This window comes from Alosa sapidissima, chromosome 11, assembly GCF_018492685.1.
Source record: "Alosa sapidissima isolate fAloSap1 chromosome 11, fAloSap1.pri, whole genome shotgun sequence".
NCBI classification, from domain to species: Eukaryota; Metazoa; Chordata; class Actinopteri; order Clupeiformes; family Clupeidae; genus Alosa; species Alosa sapidissima.
In genome coordinates this window covers 30,679,788-30,697,219 of record NC_055967.1, presented here as the reverse complement: position 1 = coordinate 30,697,219, position 17,432 = coordinate 30,679,788, and the positions used below count along the sequence as shown (strand labels likewise).

The window sequence follows — 17,432 nt, the reverse complement described above, 5'->3', positions numbered from 1 at the left end:
AATTCCTGGCTGCCACTGTTGTGCCCTTGAGAAAAACATTTAACCCCAAGTTGTTCCGAGGACAATGCAATTGATGTATAGTAAGTAAGTATGAGGGCAGCCGTGGCCCACTGGTTAGCACTCTGGACTTATAACCGGAGGGTTGCCGGTTCGAGCCCCGACCAGTGGGCCGCGGCTGAAGTGCCCTTGAGCAAGGCACCTAACCCCTCACTGCTCCCCGAGCGCCGCCGTTGTAGCAGGCAGCTCGCTGCGCCGGGATTAGTGTGTGCTTCACCTCACTGTGTGTACACTGTGTGCAGTTTGTGTTTCACTAATTCACCGATTGGGTTAAATGCAGAGACCAAATTTCCCTCACGGGATCAAAAAAGTATATATACTTATACTATACTTAAAAGTCTTTGCTGAATGAATAAACATAACATTAGGATAGCCATGTGAAATATTTTAGCAACATTATAGCAAGCTTAATGTGTTCTTGCAAATGTTTATGGGACCACAATGAAGTTGTGGCAGCAAGAGCTGAATCTCAATGTCTCCCCTTAGGCTCTCACACACTTTGATGCACGTTCCCGGCAACTTCGTGAGGGCTTAGGGTCCTACTGTGAAATCGTTGAAAAAGTGCTTCCACACATTCCAGGTTGTGTTTCATTCAGAACTGGTTTCTGTAATTACATTATGCGGTTTCATGAATTGGACAGCCCTGACTTTTCCTTTTTTTTTTAAAGTGTATAGGCTCAATTGTCAAGGATTCTTTGCTCTTCACCTTCTCCTTAATACAGTGATATGGCCTATAATGGTCAGGTGTAAAGCCTGGCCTTCAATCATTTTATGTTATTTCTCTCTGTTGTGGAATCCCCTTTTAGCTGGTTGGTGAACAAACCAGGAAACAAATGAAATACTTTGCTTTGCTGAAATTGGGGACAGCCCCTGCCATACCATATAATCCTGACAGGGAAGTCATGCTGCACATTAATAGGCCAAGTTCCTCATTTTTTCCAACAGATCAGATTGGCATCTTTACTTAGGTATTACCACACCACTCATTTTTTTTTTTCAGTTGTTATAAGACGTAATTACCAGTGGCTGCATCCACTTCAGTCTTAACAATGTATTAAACTATATGACATCAATTATGGCATTGTGAGATTTAGACTTCGTGCAGATTATAAACACAAATGTTCAGAAAAAGAAAAAGAAAACAAAAAAAAAATGTTAGTGAGAGCCCTCAGAAATGGCATCAGCATGGTTCAGCCAGACGTTGTGCAGATTATAAACACAAATGTTCAAAAAAAGAAAACAAAAAAAAATGTTAGTGAGAGCCCTCAGAAATGGCATCAGCATGGTTCAGCCAGACGTTGTGCAGATTATAAGCACAAATATTCAGAAAAAGAAGAAGAAGAAACAAATCCGTCCCCATGCTCCTTCAGAAACATCATCAACATGGTTCAGACTTGAAGCAGAGCTCTGGGGTTCACCCGTGCGGTCCACCATTTGTGTTGCCCCAGGTGGAGAATTAACCTTTAAACACTGTTCGTTGCTACCCCCCTTAATTTACTGTTTGTGGTCAAATTTGACCGGACAGTTTTAACTGCTCTTAAATACCAATACCATGACAAAAAGTATTATTTAATAGAACATTATTGTAAACAGACCCTTACTAGAACATTAACATCTACATCACGTGTGTTTGTGTGTGTGGGTGTGTGTGTTTCTGTATGTGTGTGAATGTGTGCAAACATGAAAACATGATCTGACAACATGAACTGTGTGTGTGTGTGTGTGTGTGTGTGTGTCTGTGTGTGTCTGTGTGTGTGTCTGTGTGTGTGTCTGTGAGTGTGTGAGAGAGAGTGGGTGTAAATGTGTGTGTGTGTGTGTGTGTGTGTGTGTGTGTCTGTTTGTGTGTGTGGGTGTGAGTGTTTCCGTGTGTGTGCAAACATGCATATGTGTGCAAACATTGGTGGTTTTCCTGCACATGTGGCAACATAACATGAACTGTGTGTGTGTGTGTGTGTGTGTGTGTGTGTGTGTGTGTGTGTGTGTGTGTGTGTCTGTGTGTGTGTGGGGTGTGTGTGTTTCTATGGTTCATGGTTCACATGCACAAGTGGCAACATGACAACATGAACTGTGTGTGTGTGTGTGTGTGTGTGTGTGTGTGTGTGTGTGTTATAAATGTGTGTGTGGGTGTGTGGGTGTACATGTGTGTGTGTGTGTGTGTGTGTGTGTGTGTGTGTGTTATAAATGTGTGTGTGGGTGTACATGTGTGTGTGTGTCTGTTTGTGTGTGTGTGGGTGGGTGTGTTTCTGTATGTGCGTGAATGCCTATGTGTGCGAACATTGGTGGTTCACATGTACAAGTGGCAACATGACAACATGAACTGACAACATGTACTGAGTGTGTGTGTGTGTGTGTGTGTGTCTGTGAGTGGGTGTACATGTGTGTGTACTGTATGTGTGTCTGTTTGTGTGTGTGTGTGTGGGTGTGGGTGCTTCGTTTGTGTGTGTGCATGCATGCATGTGTGTGGGAACATTGGTGGTAAGTTGTAGGAGTGTGTGTAAGGAGATGTCTTTTATCTCCTGGATGAAAATTATAGTCTTACCCATTCATTTCCTATGGCGTCATTTTTGACCGTAAACAAAATAAGTGTTTCTACGTTGAATAAATCACTCAAAATTCAAAGAAAGTAGTCAAAATAAAAGTCTATGTGTGCAAAAGCCTTTTGTTAAGGATATCATAAGATCTTGAGGCAATCTGATGAAAAATGCCATATTTATGATACAGGGAATATGTAAATCGGTCATTTTTGACCGGAACAGTGTCAGAAGGTTAACAATGAGCGTGATGAGTGATTTACTGTAAGACTGTGGCTTCTTATTCCATTTGTTCCCTTTTGTGATTTCATGTGTTGAGCCAGAACAGGGATGAGGTGCATTAAAATTGGCAAACATACAGTAGGTGAACGTTCACGGACGGTTGCGAACAGTTTCCTGTTTGCCTTGAGTTGTCTTGCAAACACTGGCAAACAATTTGAGAAGGTAGTTCTCCACAAACATACAGTGGAGCTGGACAAGGGGTTACCGTTAAAATAGAACATTTAAACAAAATCGTTCAATGTAACTGCTCAGAGAAAACATATTCGCCACTAACGTTTGCCACTGTTTGCCAAATTTGAACGCGACTCTGATAAAAATGTCACACTTTGCATGAGGCCTCCTCAGGACAATGTCACACTTTGCATGAGGCCTCCTCAGGACCTAGCTATAGCTGTAGAGCCCACCACAGGTAATACATAAAATACTGTAAATGGAAATACAGTACCTTTACTGTAAAATGTATTCACAGTAACTTGCTAGCCAATTGTTGCCAGTAAGTTACTGTAAATTTTACAGTATTTTTTTTAAAGTATATATATATATCAAACTGCCCAACACAAGGATATGCCACCTATGCATTTCGGCCCTATACATGTCGTTTCTGTGTAGGCTACCTATAGGAGCTTTGTCCACTAGGTGGTAGTAATACAACAAATAGTGAAAAACCGAACGCCTGTTTTCCCTTTGAAGAAAGCAAATGTATGTGGTCTTCTATTGTAAAAAATAAAATAAAGTAATAATAAATATAAAAATAATAACAATCGTATTAATGTGTACGTTCTAAACATTAATCACCATATATGTTGCGATAAATGGTCTACGTTTGACTTATCTGTCAATGTACCAATGACATTGCATGAGTTCAGGGCAGGCACGTATCAGGACACCCCTCAGCTTGTAAGGACACAAACATGGCGGCCTCCTTGCGGCTGGGGCGTCAAGGAATTTTAACCGGTTTGAGATTAGTAAAAATTAAAAAATGTCCATGGACAGCACATACGTTTCGGGAGCAAGTCAGAAGCTTATTTCAGTCTCCGTCTTTCTTTGGTGAGTACTATGACAGTAATCACTGACATTGCTGTTTGCCTGGCTAGCTGTCAAGTTTGCCTATGCTTAGCTTAGCCAACTTCAATAACATATGACATCAATTTATGTCTATCTTTTACTAGATGTTGACATACTTGCATACTGAATTATACACTGGCGATGCCGTTATATTTGTAGCTGTAGTCTTTGTCAGTGTATAATAGATCATGAGTAATACTTCCTTGTTAACATTAGCTGGTTGCTTGCTGTCAAGTCAGCTGAGGTCACCCAATACCAAATCAGCTAACGTTAACGTAGCTGCTAAGTAAACTAGGCCGAGCTCCTTGTTGAATTTTCCATGAAGTTACTCCGTATTTGCATCTTGGAGATTTGATCATAATCGTAGCAGTTAGTAACGTTAGTAATGGATTGATGGATCCCAAATTGACTTTGCCAGGTAACCTTGCGAAATGAGAAGCTAAATAAAGTTGATGAAATGTTAACATGTAACGTTACTTGATGCAAAAGCGTCTTGAAAGGTGTGGATTATTGTTGTCTTCACAACAATCATGTAATGTTGTCTTCTTTAGTGGAAGGCAGCAGAGATAACAAGATGGGCCTCTGCATCATAAACAGCTTTCCATGAGTTTACCGTACAGGTTGCGCTGCATTTTGGGAATAGGATGCTATGCGTCTTGCAGCAGCTTACCGTGCTTGGCGTTTAGATAACTAAGTAGATAGATAGATAGATACTTTATTGATCCCCTAGGGGAAAATTCAATGTCCCAGTAGCTCAAGACATCACACACAACACACACTACAACATAAACAAGGTGATAAGAAAATAACAACAAATTCACATCACTAATAAGGACTAAATAAGGACAGTAAAATATACTAAATCAAGGATCCACATGAATGTACTAATCATGAGGCACTTGCAGTAACAGGGCAGGGACTGACCCTGTATTTCAGTATGCAGTTGCGTTATGAGGTGTGTGTCATGGTGGTAGTGCAAATAAGTCCAACAGTGCAATCAGCACAGGGATTAAGTCTAGAGACCAGCAATAAATATGGACAATGTAAGAGAAAAAAGTTAGCATATTAGTATAAGAGTAGCAATGTAAGCATAGTAATATAAGCATAGACATAGTAAGAAGAACTATAGCAGCAGTGCATGGATAGGTTTGCGCAGAGCCCTAGAGAGAGATCTATCTGTCTATAAGGCTCTGGGTTACGTATTAAGGTTTGATGTAATAGGGTATCACGTATCAGCCATTGGTCAAGTATGAAGTTTGACCACAGTCCGGACTAGGGGATGGAGGGAGGTGTTGTGCAAGTGGGCTAATATAGCCAGTAAAACAGACAGTGTAAGCAGCAGTAACACAGTGGGCCAGTGGACAGCCAGTAAAGTCAGAGGACCTGGAAGTGTAGAGGAAGGTGTAGAGGCAGATAGACTATGCAGAGAAATCTTTCTCTCCTCTTCCCTTTAGTGAAGCATTGAAGAGTTGTATGGCCCTGGGGACTTCCTCAGTCCGTCTGTTGTGCATGGCAATGAGCGTAGTCTCCAACTGGTCAAGCTCATCTGCTTTATGATGGTGTTGTGGAGTGGATGACAGTCATTGTCCAAAATTTTGATCAGTTTGTTCAGGGTCCTTTTGTCAGATAATGAAGTGATGCACTCCAGTTCAGTTACCACAACAGAGCCAGCTTTCTTTACCAGCTGGTCCAGTCGCCCAGCATCCCTCTTCTTAGTGCTTCCTCCCCAGCATACCACAGCATAGAAGAGGACCCTAGCAACAACAGACTGGTAAAACATCCAGAGGAGCTTGCTGCAGACGTTGAAGGACCGCAGCCTCCTCAGGAAGTACAGCCTGCTCTGTCCTTTCTTGTAGAGTGCTTCAGTGTTGACTGACCAGTCCAGTTTATTGTCCAGGTGTATCCCCAGATACGTGTAAGTGTTTACCACCTCCACATTGACCTCCTCGGTTTGCACTTTGCAGGCGGATGCAACTGATGCAGAAATTGGGAGATGACCTCACTCGTTTCTGAATATTGATCACTGTGCCTGATTTCAGGCATGGACCAGGGAAGATTATGTAGGCTAAATAGAAATAATTAGAATTGGAAACAGGCTAGACAATTATGTGAAATAATAAAATGAATCAGGCACGCACAGGAGTGCAGGCTTAAAATAATCAGGAACAGGAATTGTCCTTGGACTTATTATCTAGACTGTAATCATTAAAAAAAAAACAAAAAAAAACAAGGAAGGCATGAGAAAATTTAACCTGAAGAGTCAGTGAGGCATAGAGGCCTTCCAAAGAAAGCAAGGAAAGAAGAATGAGAGAGAAAGAGTGAGCCTGGTAGCAGGTTTTAGTGAATGCTCTACAAATAATAATAAATTAGGCTTATTAATTTAGGCTATTTAGGTACATTGGAAATGTTTCGGCATATGTGCACATGCACTTTCACCTGTAGCTAATCTCATTCCAAGCCAAACAAAAAGAATGACTGTCCTGCTGATATCTGAGGAGAGATGAGCAGTATGACGCAATGAAGTTTGGAAGGTGGACGACTTTAACCAGCTGTTTTTAACCCACTTGTTTTAAGCATACTGTATTTAACTGGCACAGTTTTCCGGGAGATGACTTACCTATGACTTGCCTATACATTGTTGGCTTTAGCTTGCCAGTCAGGCCTGTGTAGTCTTGAACTTTTGTCTTGGTTAACCAGGTCCAATTGTATGAAAAACTCCATTGTCCCCACTATGATAGGAAAGAGTTTTAAGGTAGGTCTATTCCTAAATTAGTTTTTGTTTTTAGAGTCTCTTATATGCCCAGTGAAGTGCCCAGGTCTAGGCTAAAAACCAAGGGGGACAGAGCCTTTGCAGTAGCAGCCCCGGGTCTCTGGAACAGTCTCTAAGTAAGGGATAATGTATTGTCCGCCGGTAATTATCAGAAAATAAGTCCCGACAGGGAGAACAGAACCCCGACCTGAAGGGACTTAATTTCTGATAATTACCGGCGGACAATATATTATCCCGCTTATTACACGGCTACTTGCCAACACGAGAAACCTAACACAATGAATCTTTAAAAATTATTTTGCTACCGTTTCGTGTCTTCTGCTGACAAAAGAAATAGTTCGCCACACAGATAGAACTTGACAGTGTCAGGTGTTGCGTGGCAACGTCTTACTAGCTTACTTTCCCTTTCAATCAAATTCCATTGCAATAAGCGAACGGAATTCTTGCGGAGGGATATAAAAAAGACGTTAATCAACCCGTTGCCATTGACAGCGGTGTATACTTTGCCGGTGATTTATGTAGATTTAACATAGGCCCGAACGTTGGGAAGGCCCATTCATGTGAATGGAACTTTCTGCAGCACTCTGAAGAGCCGTGTAATAAATATTTTTAAGTCCCATTTAAAGACCCACCTCTTCACTTGCCTCTGATTAGTGTCTTCTTTTTTAAGTGCCAGTGCATCTTTTTTGCATTATTTTAACTCCTACAGTCATTGTCTTGTAGACCTTTTCTTTTTTTGTTTTGCCTTAGATCATTCCTTTGTTTATTGCGCTTAAGCACTTTATTGTGAAGCACTTTGGTGCAGCTCAGCCATCTGTAAATGCGCTATAGAAATAAAAATTGACTTGACTTGAATATGAACTGTTTACTAAGGAACAGAAACAATACATATTTTTATGTTAGTATGAAAATATGCTGTACACCTAGCCCTTAGCCCACATCAGCCACTAGGGTGCAGTGTGACCTCAGGAAAGCTTCTCATCATCCCATTGATTTGACCTTATCACAGCTTTTTGCAGATATATATACCGGTATATTTTTTAAACCATGCAAACCTCTAATATTTAGATCTGCCTAGTTTTTGACTAATCTACTTAGGCTGTGTTGCATCGGCTGTACTCTGGCTGTATCATGCTGTCAATAATGTCTCCTGAAGATGACTGATAAGTAATCATTGATAGTAATGCCTCTTCCAGTACTTTTACTGATTCAGTGTCGGTCATCAATATCTGTGCATTGTGCACAGGTATTTAGGCTAAGAGCTCATTCTCCTTCTCAATATACCATCACATAGGTTATAAATGTGTAGTGTTCTGAGTTGAGAATGAGGTAGTGTGTACTTCAGTACACCTTTGCTAAGTCAGTCTAGTTTATCAAGTACTATGAGGGAACAGAGAGATGATGTATCAAAAATTAATGATGAAACCCTAAATCCATCAGTTTCTGTTGCAACCAATGACTGTACCATTTATCATACAGTTATTGCTTGAAACCGCGTCTCTGATTAAGACATTGTTTAGCAACTCTCAAAATCACTTCAACCTTATGAACCAGTGGTTCTTCAGTGTTCTTGAAACATAATTGCATTTGCATTCGCCAACCAGTAGTACACTCGGAGCCAACATCCATCTCTGCAGTCGGGAGCATTATGGGGGAAATGGGGTGTGTGTGTGTGTGTGTGTCTGTGTGTGTGTGTGTGTGTGTGTGTGTGTGTGTGTATGCTCAAACATGCCTTGAAACCCCACCACAGACTACACTCTCTCTCTCTCTCTCACGTTGTAAACATGTCAGCTGAGAGACCTGGTATAGTCCTGCATCTGTGTCCCGTGCATGCAGCCTGTGACGAGAATTGTGTTGGGGTGTTGTGTGTCTCCCAACAATTGTGACCGTCTTCGACACACGCAGATGTGCACGGAGGAGCACACCACCTCCTTTACTGAACACTGACTCTAACGGCTTCTACACACAGCTGCGTTCCGTCAACGCATGCCAGTGGGTGTTCCAGACGGTAGCTATGCAAATGACTTGAAGTATAACCGTAATTTGATTGGTTGGTGCCGTCTGTCGATTGGCTTGATTGGCCGATGCCGTCTGTCGGTGCAGCAACAGCTGAACTTCTCAACGCGAGCGACGGGAGAAACGCGACGCAACAGACCCACAATTCAGTTCGGCAACGGATGACGTAAGCCCATGTAAAGTGAATGGGATGCGTCTCCAGCACTGCAACGCACGCAGCTGTGTGTAGAGGCCGTAAGCTAAGGGAAGTGTTAAGGTGATGATACATGGGGCAACTTTTTGACAATGGGTGACCACATAACCAGTTCCATTTATTCTGATTGGATGATCATGATGATTTGCCCACTGATGATTTAAAGTTTTACAGAAATCGTTGCCCAGTATTAATGGCAATATGCCAGAACCACAATAATGTGGAATGAATGTGGCATTGCCCAGCAACATTGCTCAAAAAGTTGCCCCATTTTTAATGAGCTTTAGAGTTTCGATAAACCCGCACATGCCCTTTAAGAGTCTCTGTTCTCTTTTCTCTTCTTTCTCTCTCTCAAATCTCCTGCAGTATCTCTGTCTCTCTCTCTGTAAGCTATTCTAAGGTCCACTCCCTAATTAAACTGCTGTGTGTGTGTGTGTGTGTGTGTGTGTGTGTGTGTGTGTGCGCGGTGCAATGAAGCAAAGCTAAAACGCATGGCATGTGTCTTGCCTCCAGAGGTGGGCTCTCTGCTATGCAACACACATGCATGCATACACACACACTTTCTCTCACACACACACACACACACAGATGCAGAGAGTGAAAGACATACACAATTAAACACAGCTCATCACTGTGTTGGAGCTCTTTAATAACCTACACACACAGTAATGTGCTCTCTTTTGTGCACACAACCAAACCATTTCATACACATAAATACGCAGAGCACACTGCAGCACACTACAGAACGTGTTATCTGAGTTCCTCACGCTCACACACACACACAGAATAGGTGTTGGGCGCAAGTTAATTTGAGCATTGTGAATGATCTCTCTCCTTCTGTCTGTTTATCTTTCGAGAGAGAGAGAGAGGGAGACAGAGAGAGAGAGTCTGTGCACACAACCACACATTCAATACTGACAAGCAACCATGGCCCTCACACTTATACAGACTTCAGGGTTGCAGGGGGACTCAAGCCTTTTTCTCTCTATGTCCCATTACCATGACAACACCCTGATGGCAGGAGACCATTTGTGTGATGGTGGTCCGGAGGTCCCCTGACGCCAGTGTGTGTGTGTGTGTGTGTGTGTGTGTGGTTAGAGTAGGGGCGGGGTGAGTGATCAATGTCTTGTCTCAAGCATCCGGTCATAAATCAGACCCATGTGGTCTCCATGGAAACCGTGTCATCCAGACGCTGACGGACTGTAACCCCTCTGATGACTTGCGAGAGCTAAAAACAGACGTTCTCTCTCTCTCTCTTTCTCTCTCTGAGAATGCAGAGCCTTCGTCCATCGTATTCCTCTCTCATCATCCTCACCTTCTCTCATCTCTCTCTCTCTCTCTCTCTCTCTCTCCCCCATTCTCCCTCTCATTCTTCTCTCTTTGTCTGTATACTGGACCTCCCCGCAGTCCTTCTCCCTGCCTCTCATTCAGTTGAATTCAGTTTGAAGTGTTTATTGACAAATGAGGTATTTGCTTAGCCAAATCAGTTACACAAAGGACAAGGAACACAAGGGACAAGTAATTTATATGTCTATGTAGACTTGCATAGACTAACATTGACATAACATAAACTAGATGTACCGCAGAGCGGTACAAAATATGACCGCCGCCCAGTCCAGCACATTTTTTCCACAAAAAGAAATCACGCTGAAAGGCCTATATGATTCTATCTGTCTCACTAAATTGCACTATCCACACTCAATTCTCACTGGTATCTGCTAGACAACAAGTACCAAAACCTGATTAGTTCATAGATTTCACATGTAAAATTCATTTTATACAACCCCACCTCCATCTTGCCTGTTCATAATTCTGAGAAATTCTTGATTGGTTGTGTTATGTGTGTGTGTGTGTGTGTGTGTGTGTGTGCGTGTGTGTGCGTGTGTGTGCGTGTGTGCGTGCTTGTGTGTGCCTGCGTATGTGCCTGTGCATGCAAGCGTACATATGTCTACTGTGTGAGTATGTGTCATACGTATGATTACTGTGAATGTATGTGTGTGTGTGTGTGTATCTGTTTGTGCACATGAGTGCACATGAAATGGGTTAACATGACCCCTGGAGGCAAACATACGGAAAAAAATGGTCATCCTAGGCCCTACAGTTCTCAAGATATTCACAGAAAACTGTGTCTGCCCTACCCTCCTTTCGGGGGGTCCAGTCCAGCGGGGGGGCTACAGATCAAAGCGAAAAACGACTGTTCCATGCTATCCATGTAGGGGTACATGCCCACCAAGTTTCGTGTACCCCGGTCTTTCAGTGTCCCGGGAATCCTTGTTGGTGTACGTCACTAAATGTACACATAAATTATTTTATTGTAAGGCCCCCCATAAACGAAAGTACACAAAACTTGGCATGCATTTGTAGGGTGTCATAATGATCCTACACTTTTAATTTCGTGCAGTTTTGACCTTGTCAGCCAGAGATATTGTGATGAAAACACCTAATTTTTTGCTTTTTAATTTTTAACTAGGTGGCGCTATACATGAAATAAGTTGTAATGGGATGGGTTGACATGCCCCCTTAAGACCAACATACATAAAAAAGGTGGACCTCCTAGGCCCTACGGTTCTCGAAATATTCACAGAAAACTGTCTCCGGCCACCTACAGGCCAGTTGGTGTATAGTAACATAAATTAATTTATTGTGTGGCCCCCCATGAACGGAATTCCACAAAACTTGGCGTGCATACAGAGGGTGTCATAATGATCCTACACTTCCAATTTCGTGCAGTTTTGACTATGTTAGGTCACAGATACCTTCAATTACAACACCTCATTTTTACTTTTTTGTGTTTAACTAGGTGGCGCTATACATGAAATGAGTGGTTATGGAATGGGTTGACATGGCCCCTTGAGATCAACATACAAAAAAAAAATGGTCCTCCTAAACCCTACGGTTTTCGAGATATTCACAGAAAACTGTGTCTGCCCTACCCTCCTTTCGGGGGGTCCAGTCCAGCGGGGGGGCTACAGATCAAAATGAAAAACGATGGTTCCATGCTATCCATGTGGGGTTACATGCCCAAGTTTCGTGTACCCCGGTCTTTCAGTGTCCCGGGAATCATTGACGGAAATTTGGGCATGCGAAAAAAAAATAAAAAATCTGACTAAACCTATATGACCGCCGCTTCGCTGCGCGGCGGTCATAATAAATATTGATACATATTGTTACGAGGCGGTCCTGGCACAAGCTCTTCGTTGTCTAGGGTGTTGTAACTACGACTAAAGGCTTCCACAAACACAGAAAGACCTAACTGCTCCCTACACGCTAACTCTACGTGTGGTGCAGAGCTTAGTAGTGGGTCCTATCCCTGTGTGAATGTATGTGTGTGTGTCAGCTTGGTAGGAGCCTCAGAGAGCGGTCAACATACAGTACCTGTGATGTGCTGGGACTCCCTGCCCGGTACTCCTCTGTGTAGCTGGACCAGCCCAAGCTGTTTTGGCTTTCTCTTGAAAGTGGTGTAAAATCCAAAAGTAATCCAACACAGAAGGTTGTCCTAATGCCATAGTTCATGTGGCTACAAACGAAAGGGGAGAACTTTGGCCATGCTTCTCCAGCAGGCCTCAAAACCCAATTGTCTCTATGTCTCCTGATTGAGAGGACAGGTGTAATTTACCAATTACGTTTTGGAGAGTGGGTGCGCACATCAAAAGCAAAGTTTTCTGCAGGTGCCAGACAATATTGTCAGACAGTGGAAGAAGTGTGGTCTGCACACTGCAATTGCTCCAAAAATATGAACTTTATTATTTTAAAAACATAGCAACGTTTCGATCACCCTGGATCTTCGTCAGGCATGTGGGTAACAGGAAGAGTGTGGCCTATATCACATGACCATTCATTCAGCACCCGCCTAGGCAGGGCACCCAAGGGCGCCAATCATCATGACTGACGGGCAGCTCGGCCTATGTGTCAATAATAAAGAAAAAAGCTGTATCAATCAAATATTGTATCAATAGGCATAGGCCTATGTGCAAAGTCATAATGTGCATGGCAAAGACAAATATATATATATATATATATTTGTCTTTGCCATGCACATAGACAATAAAGTAATAAAGTTCATATTTTTGGAGCAATTGCAGTGTGCAGACCACACTTCTTCCACTGTAATTTACCAATTAGCCACAGATAGTGACATCACTGAAACCCGCCTGTAAGTCAGCGCTTGCCCTACCATGTGACCTTAACCTATCCTAACATCATTTGTATTTGATCAACATATACCGGTAGCTTAGATCTGTCCTTTTTCACCTGTCCTGTTAACCACTGTGTACCCCTTGTCCTATAGTCATCCTCTGTATCTGTATCTGTACATCTGTTTAATTTTCCTTCACATTGAAATGCAGATCCTTTCTTCATATCCCTTCTCCCCGACTTGCTGTTGGTGAACTAATGTTATATGGAAGTCGCCTCAGGAGCCTGTTTGGTGGGACTGTACAGTATGTATCATATCAACTCTACTTGACCGCTGTGTTACCTCCGTCCACCTGCAGGTCTCCCCCCACTGAAGGTGCAGATGCCTGCCCTGTCGCCCACCATGGAGGAGGGCAACATCGTCAAATGGCTCAAGAAGGAAGGTAAGCCTCCAGGCAGGAAGCTCAGCATCGCACCTTGCTAACGTTGGCCCAGCAGGCACTCTCCTCTCCCAGCCAGACACCCAGTAGTTATTTATAGGAGTTGGTGCTGCCGGTATGGTGGTTATCTACCCTGCGAGGCCCGTCTGTCGGAGCATGTGTCAGAAAAACAGCAAGACTGATGAAGTGGATGAAGCTGCTTGTTAGCCAGATTAGCCATCTCTTTCTCTTATTAGCACCCTCTCTCTATCTTTTTTCTCTCTCTGCCTGTCCCTCTCTCTCTCGTGAGCGCTAGATCCTCTGTGTGATGAAGTGTCCATTCTGCTGATTAGTGGCCTCTGTGTGTGTGTGTGTGTGTGGGGACATAAACTGAGAGGGGAAGGAGGAAGGTGGAGCATGTTTGAAGGTTTTCATTTTGGGGGAAAGGGATTAGGGGATGATGACCTCAGGGTCACAACATGGACCTGCAGCCTGCTGGGATTTAATCTAGCTACCCCTTACCTACACACACGCACACACACACACATTGAAACACTTTCATTGTAGCAGATATTAGAATGCACACACCCAGTCAAACACAAACTAATACTCAATCATAAATAAACATGACATTTTTCTAATATAAAAATATGGTCACTTTTCAGATTTCGGAAATGACCTAAACCTGGGTCCCTGTGGGCGCCGTGTTTTTTTTTTTTTACCCCTTACCTGTTTGCATCCCTGAACCCCCCCCCCCCCCACACACACACACACACACACACACACACTATCGAACCCCCCACGCTTTAACCAATTGCCATTCTTATAACATAGGGACAGTTTACAGACTGACCTCTGGCCTGCTTTGCCTCTCCGCTGTGGCTCTGGTCTCAGTCCCCTGGTGGAGGTGGAGGTGGAGGCAGGGTCCTGGCTGCTGGATGTTATTAAAGAAGCAGAGTTGGGGTGGCTCTCAGCCAGCCTGCCCCTCTGGGAAATCACCAGCTGGGCCGACACTATCAGGCGGCCCAGGCCTCCGTGGGTTAGGAGTTTGTGTGTGTATATGGCAGAGGTGGACAGAGTACACAGCTTCATTACTTGAGTAAAGGTACAGATACCCTTTGCTAAATTTTACTCAAGTACAAGTAAAAGTACAACAGTCAGATGTCTACTTAAGTAAAAGTACTGAAGTACTTGTTTTTAAAAGTACTTGAGAATCAAGAGTACAAGAGTAGCCTACATTTTCTAAATGTTGCATTACTACTGCCACAGTACTTACATGTATGTACAGAAACGTCCTACATGGAGTTATGACATTTTTTAATGTTAATACCTTGGAGAATGTAACATGAATTGAAAGTAAAATCAAGTCATTTTCATCTTTTTACCATGTTGCCAGGGATGGGCAGTATTTCTAATTCATGTATTTAAAATACGTATTACTATTTATATTTACTAAAATACTATTTTGTAATTGAAACACTTGAAGCGAAAACTATCATTAACTTGTTCAGAAAATTTCAATAGTCTGGCGAGGTGGGGCCACAGGTTGGCACATTCCCGGGATGGACCTGCTGCGTCTTCATCCATTGTTTCGTCTATGGTTTCGTCTCTTATCTAAATCTGACCATGGAGTTGACTTAGGCGGAAAGCTCAAGGTGATTGCTGATAGGCTGTCCCAATCAGTGGCGCCTGCACAATCCAATCACATTTGAGAGGGAAACAACAAATTGAGGGTTTCCGAGATTTTTCTTTTTTTCTTTTTTTTTTTAGAAGTAGTAACGGGTACTCACGGTTATGGATAGAAATGTAGTGGAGTAAAGAGTACAATATTTGCCTCTCAAATGTACTTGAGTAAAGTCATGAGTACTCCCCAAAAATGATACTCGAGTGAAGTACAGATCCCTCAAAATTGTACTCAAGTACTGTACTCAAGTAAATGTTACTGTCCAGCTCTGGTATATGGACAATATGGATGGATAAATGCACACGTGGATGATAATTTATGGCACATATGTATCCCACCCTTTGTGAGACGTGTGCTTGCTTGGGGGCTTGGACTCCTCCCCTCCTCCCCTGTTTGGGGCTTGCTGCGGCTGGCTTTCCCCTCTGTGCTGGAACTAACTGCAGCCCCCACAGTGAGACCCTGGTAACGTGGGGTGTTTGTACCTCTGGTGTTGTTCCCCTGCTGTGTCTACGGATCAGCAACTTGAGCGTTTTGTGGCTCCATATGTCCCCGTGTTCTGGGTTGTTTGAGAGCCTGTTCTCCCCCGCGGTGATACGCGGTCCGTGGCGTGCACACCCATTTGTTTGTGCTTCTCCCTTTGGCCAGCGCTTGCATTAGTGTCTTGCATTACTACCTCTCCCAGCTCTCTACAGGGTGCCGATGACTGCTGCAGGCAACACAAAAAAAATAAAAGTGTAGTTCATACAAAGCACAGCAAGGGGGCGCTGCTGCTCAGGGTATGATAAGAGTTTTGTCATTAAGCTGTGTGTGTTTGTTTGTGTGTGTGTGTGTGTGTGTGTGTGTGTGTGTGTGTGTGTGTGTGTGTGTGTGTGTGTGTGTGTGTGTGTGTGTGTGTGTGTGTGCGCGCATTTGTGGGTATTTTTCTAGAGTATAGTAGTTTATTTGGATTTGGATAGTAATTATTAGCATTGAGACTTAAAAAATAAGTCATAATGTGAAACTCATACATGGGGGCAGCCGTAGCCTACTGGTTAGCACTTCAGACCTGTAACTGGAGGGTTGCCGGTTCGAACCCCGACCAGTAGGCACGGCTGAAGTGCCCTTGAGCAAGGCACCTTACCCCTCACTGCTCCCCGAGCGCCGCTGTTGATGCAGGCAGCTAAGGATTAGTCTGTGCTTCACCTCACTGTGTGTACACTGTGTGCTGTGTGTGTTTCACTAATTCACGGATAAATGCAGAGACCAAATTTCCCTCACAGGATCAAAAGAGTATATATACTTACTTATACAAGCGTTATTAAAATGGCCCACCTGTCTCTGCTTGCCTATGTAAACATTAATCAACTAAATACACCCTTCATCCTCTACTAACCCTATCGGCTCTATATTACTATCCAGACGGTGAAATATCTCTCTCTCTCAAATCAAATCAAATCAAATCAAATCAAATCAAATTGTGCTTTATTGGTATGAATGAATAAAGTCATTGTTGCCAAAGCTACAGGTATGACATGTTAATAATCAACTTTACAGTAATATTGTTATAAAGATAAAATTAAATAATGAATGGAAAAACAGGTAAAATAAAAGGATAAATGGTAATGTTACTAAGAGGACAGTAATAGCTTCATCAATGCTATACTGTAGAAAATACTGTCTCTCTCGCTCTCTCTCTCCTCTCTGTCTCTCTTGCTCGCTCTCCTCTGTCTCTCTCTTTCTCTTTCTCTCTTCTCTTTCTCTTTCTCTTTCTCTCTCTCTCTCTCTCTCTCTCTCTCTCTCTCTCTCTCTCTCTCTCTCTCTCTCCCTCTCCCTGAGGTCCCTGGCAGGTCACATAGTGTGGCCTCAGTCTCAGGTCTCTGGTCATCTGTGGTCTCCGCTGCACCACTGAAGGAATGTGGCCTAGCCGAGTCTCTGTTAGGTGGTTTTGTGACTTCATGACTTAAAACTTGGTCCTTGGTCTTTGGCCTTTTGGGTTTGTTAGCAGAGTAAACTAATCTCGTTACATTTTACAATTACATAAAATAATGACATAAACAGAAAATCTTAGTGAGTTTTTATGCAGATATTTGTTTTGCATATTTTGCTATCTTTTATCTAACGTGTGTGTGTGTCTACAGGTGAGGCAGTGGCAGCCGGCGATGCTTTGTGTGAAATTGAGACGGACAAAGCTGTGGTCACCATGGAGTCTAGTGATGATGGTGTCCTAGCAAAAATTCTGGTAAGAAGAAAGACTTTTCCCATCTTCAAGCCTTTTAGAACCAATTCCATCTTCCACAGTAAC

The 17,432-nt window shown here is 43.0% G+C and overlaps 1 protein-coding gene across 1 annotated transcript in view; it reads left to right on the top strand.

Moving 5' to 3' along the window:
* The first annotated feature begins 3,748 nt into the window (after positions 1-3,748).
* pdhx (pyruvate dehydrogenase complex component X) overlaps positions 3,749-17,432 on the top strand; it is a 51,997-nt gene continuing 38,313 nt past the window's right edge. The window contains exons 1-3 of the mRNA XM_042110581.1: positions 3,749-3,917; positions 13,408-13,491; positions 17,269-17,369. Coding sequence (XP_041966515.1) covers positions 3,782-3,917; positions 13,408-13,491; positions 17,269-17,369 — 321 coding nt within the window. The 5' untranslated portion in view covers positions 3,749-3,781. The remainder of the gene's footprint in view (positions 3,918-13,407; positions 13,492-17,268; positions 17,370-17,432) is intronic.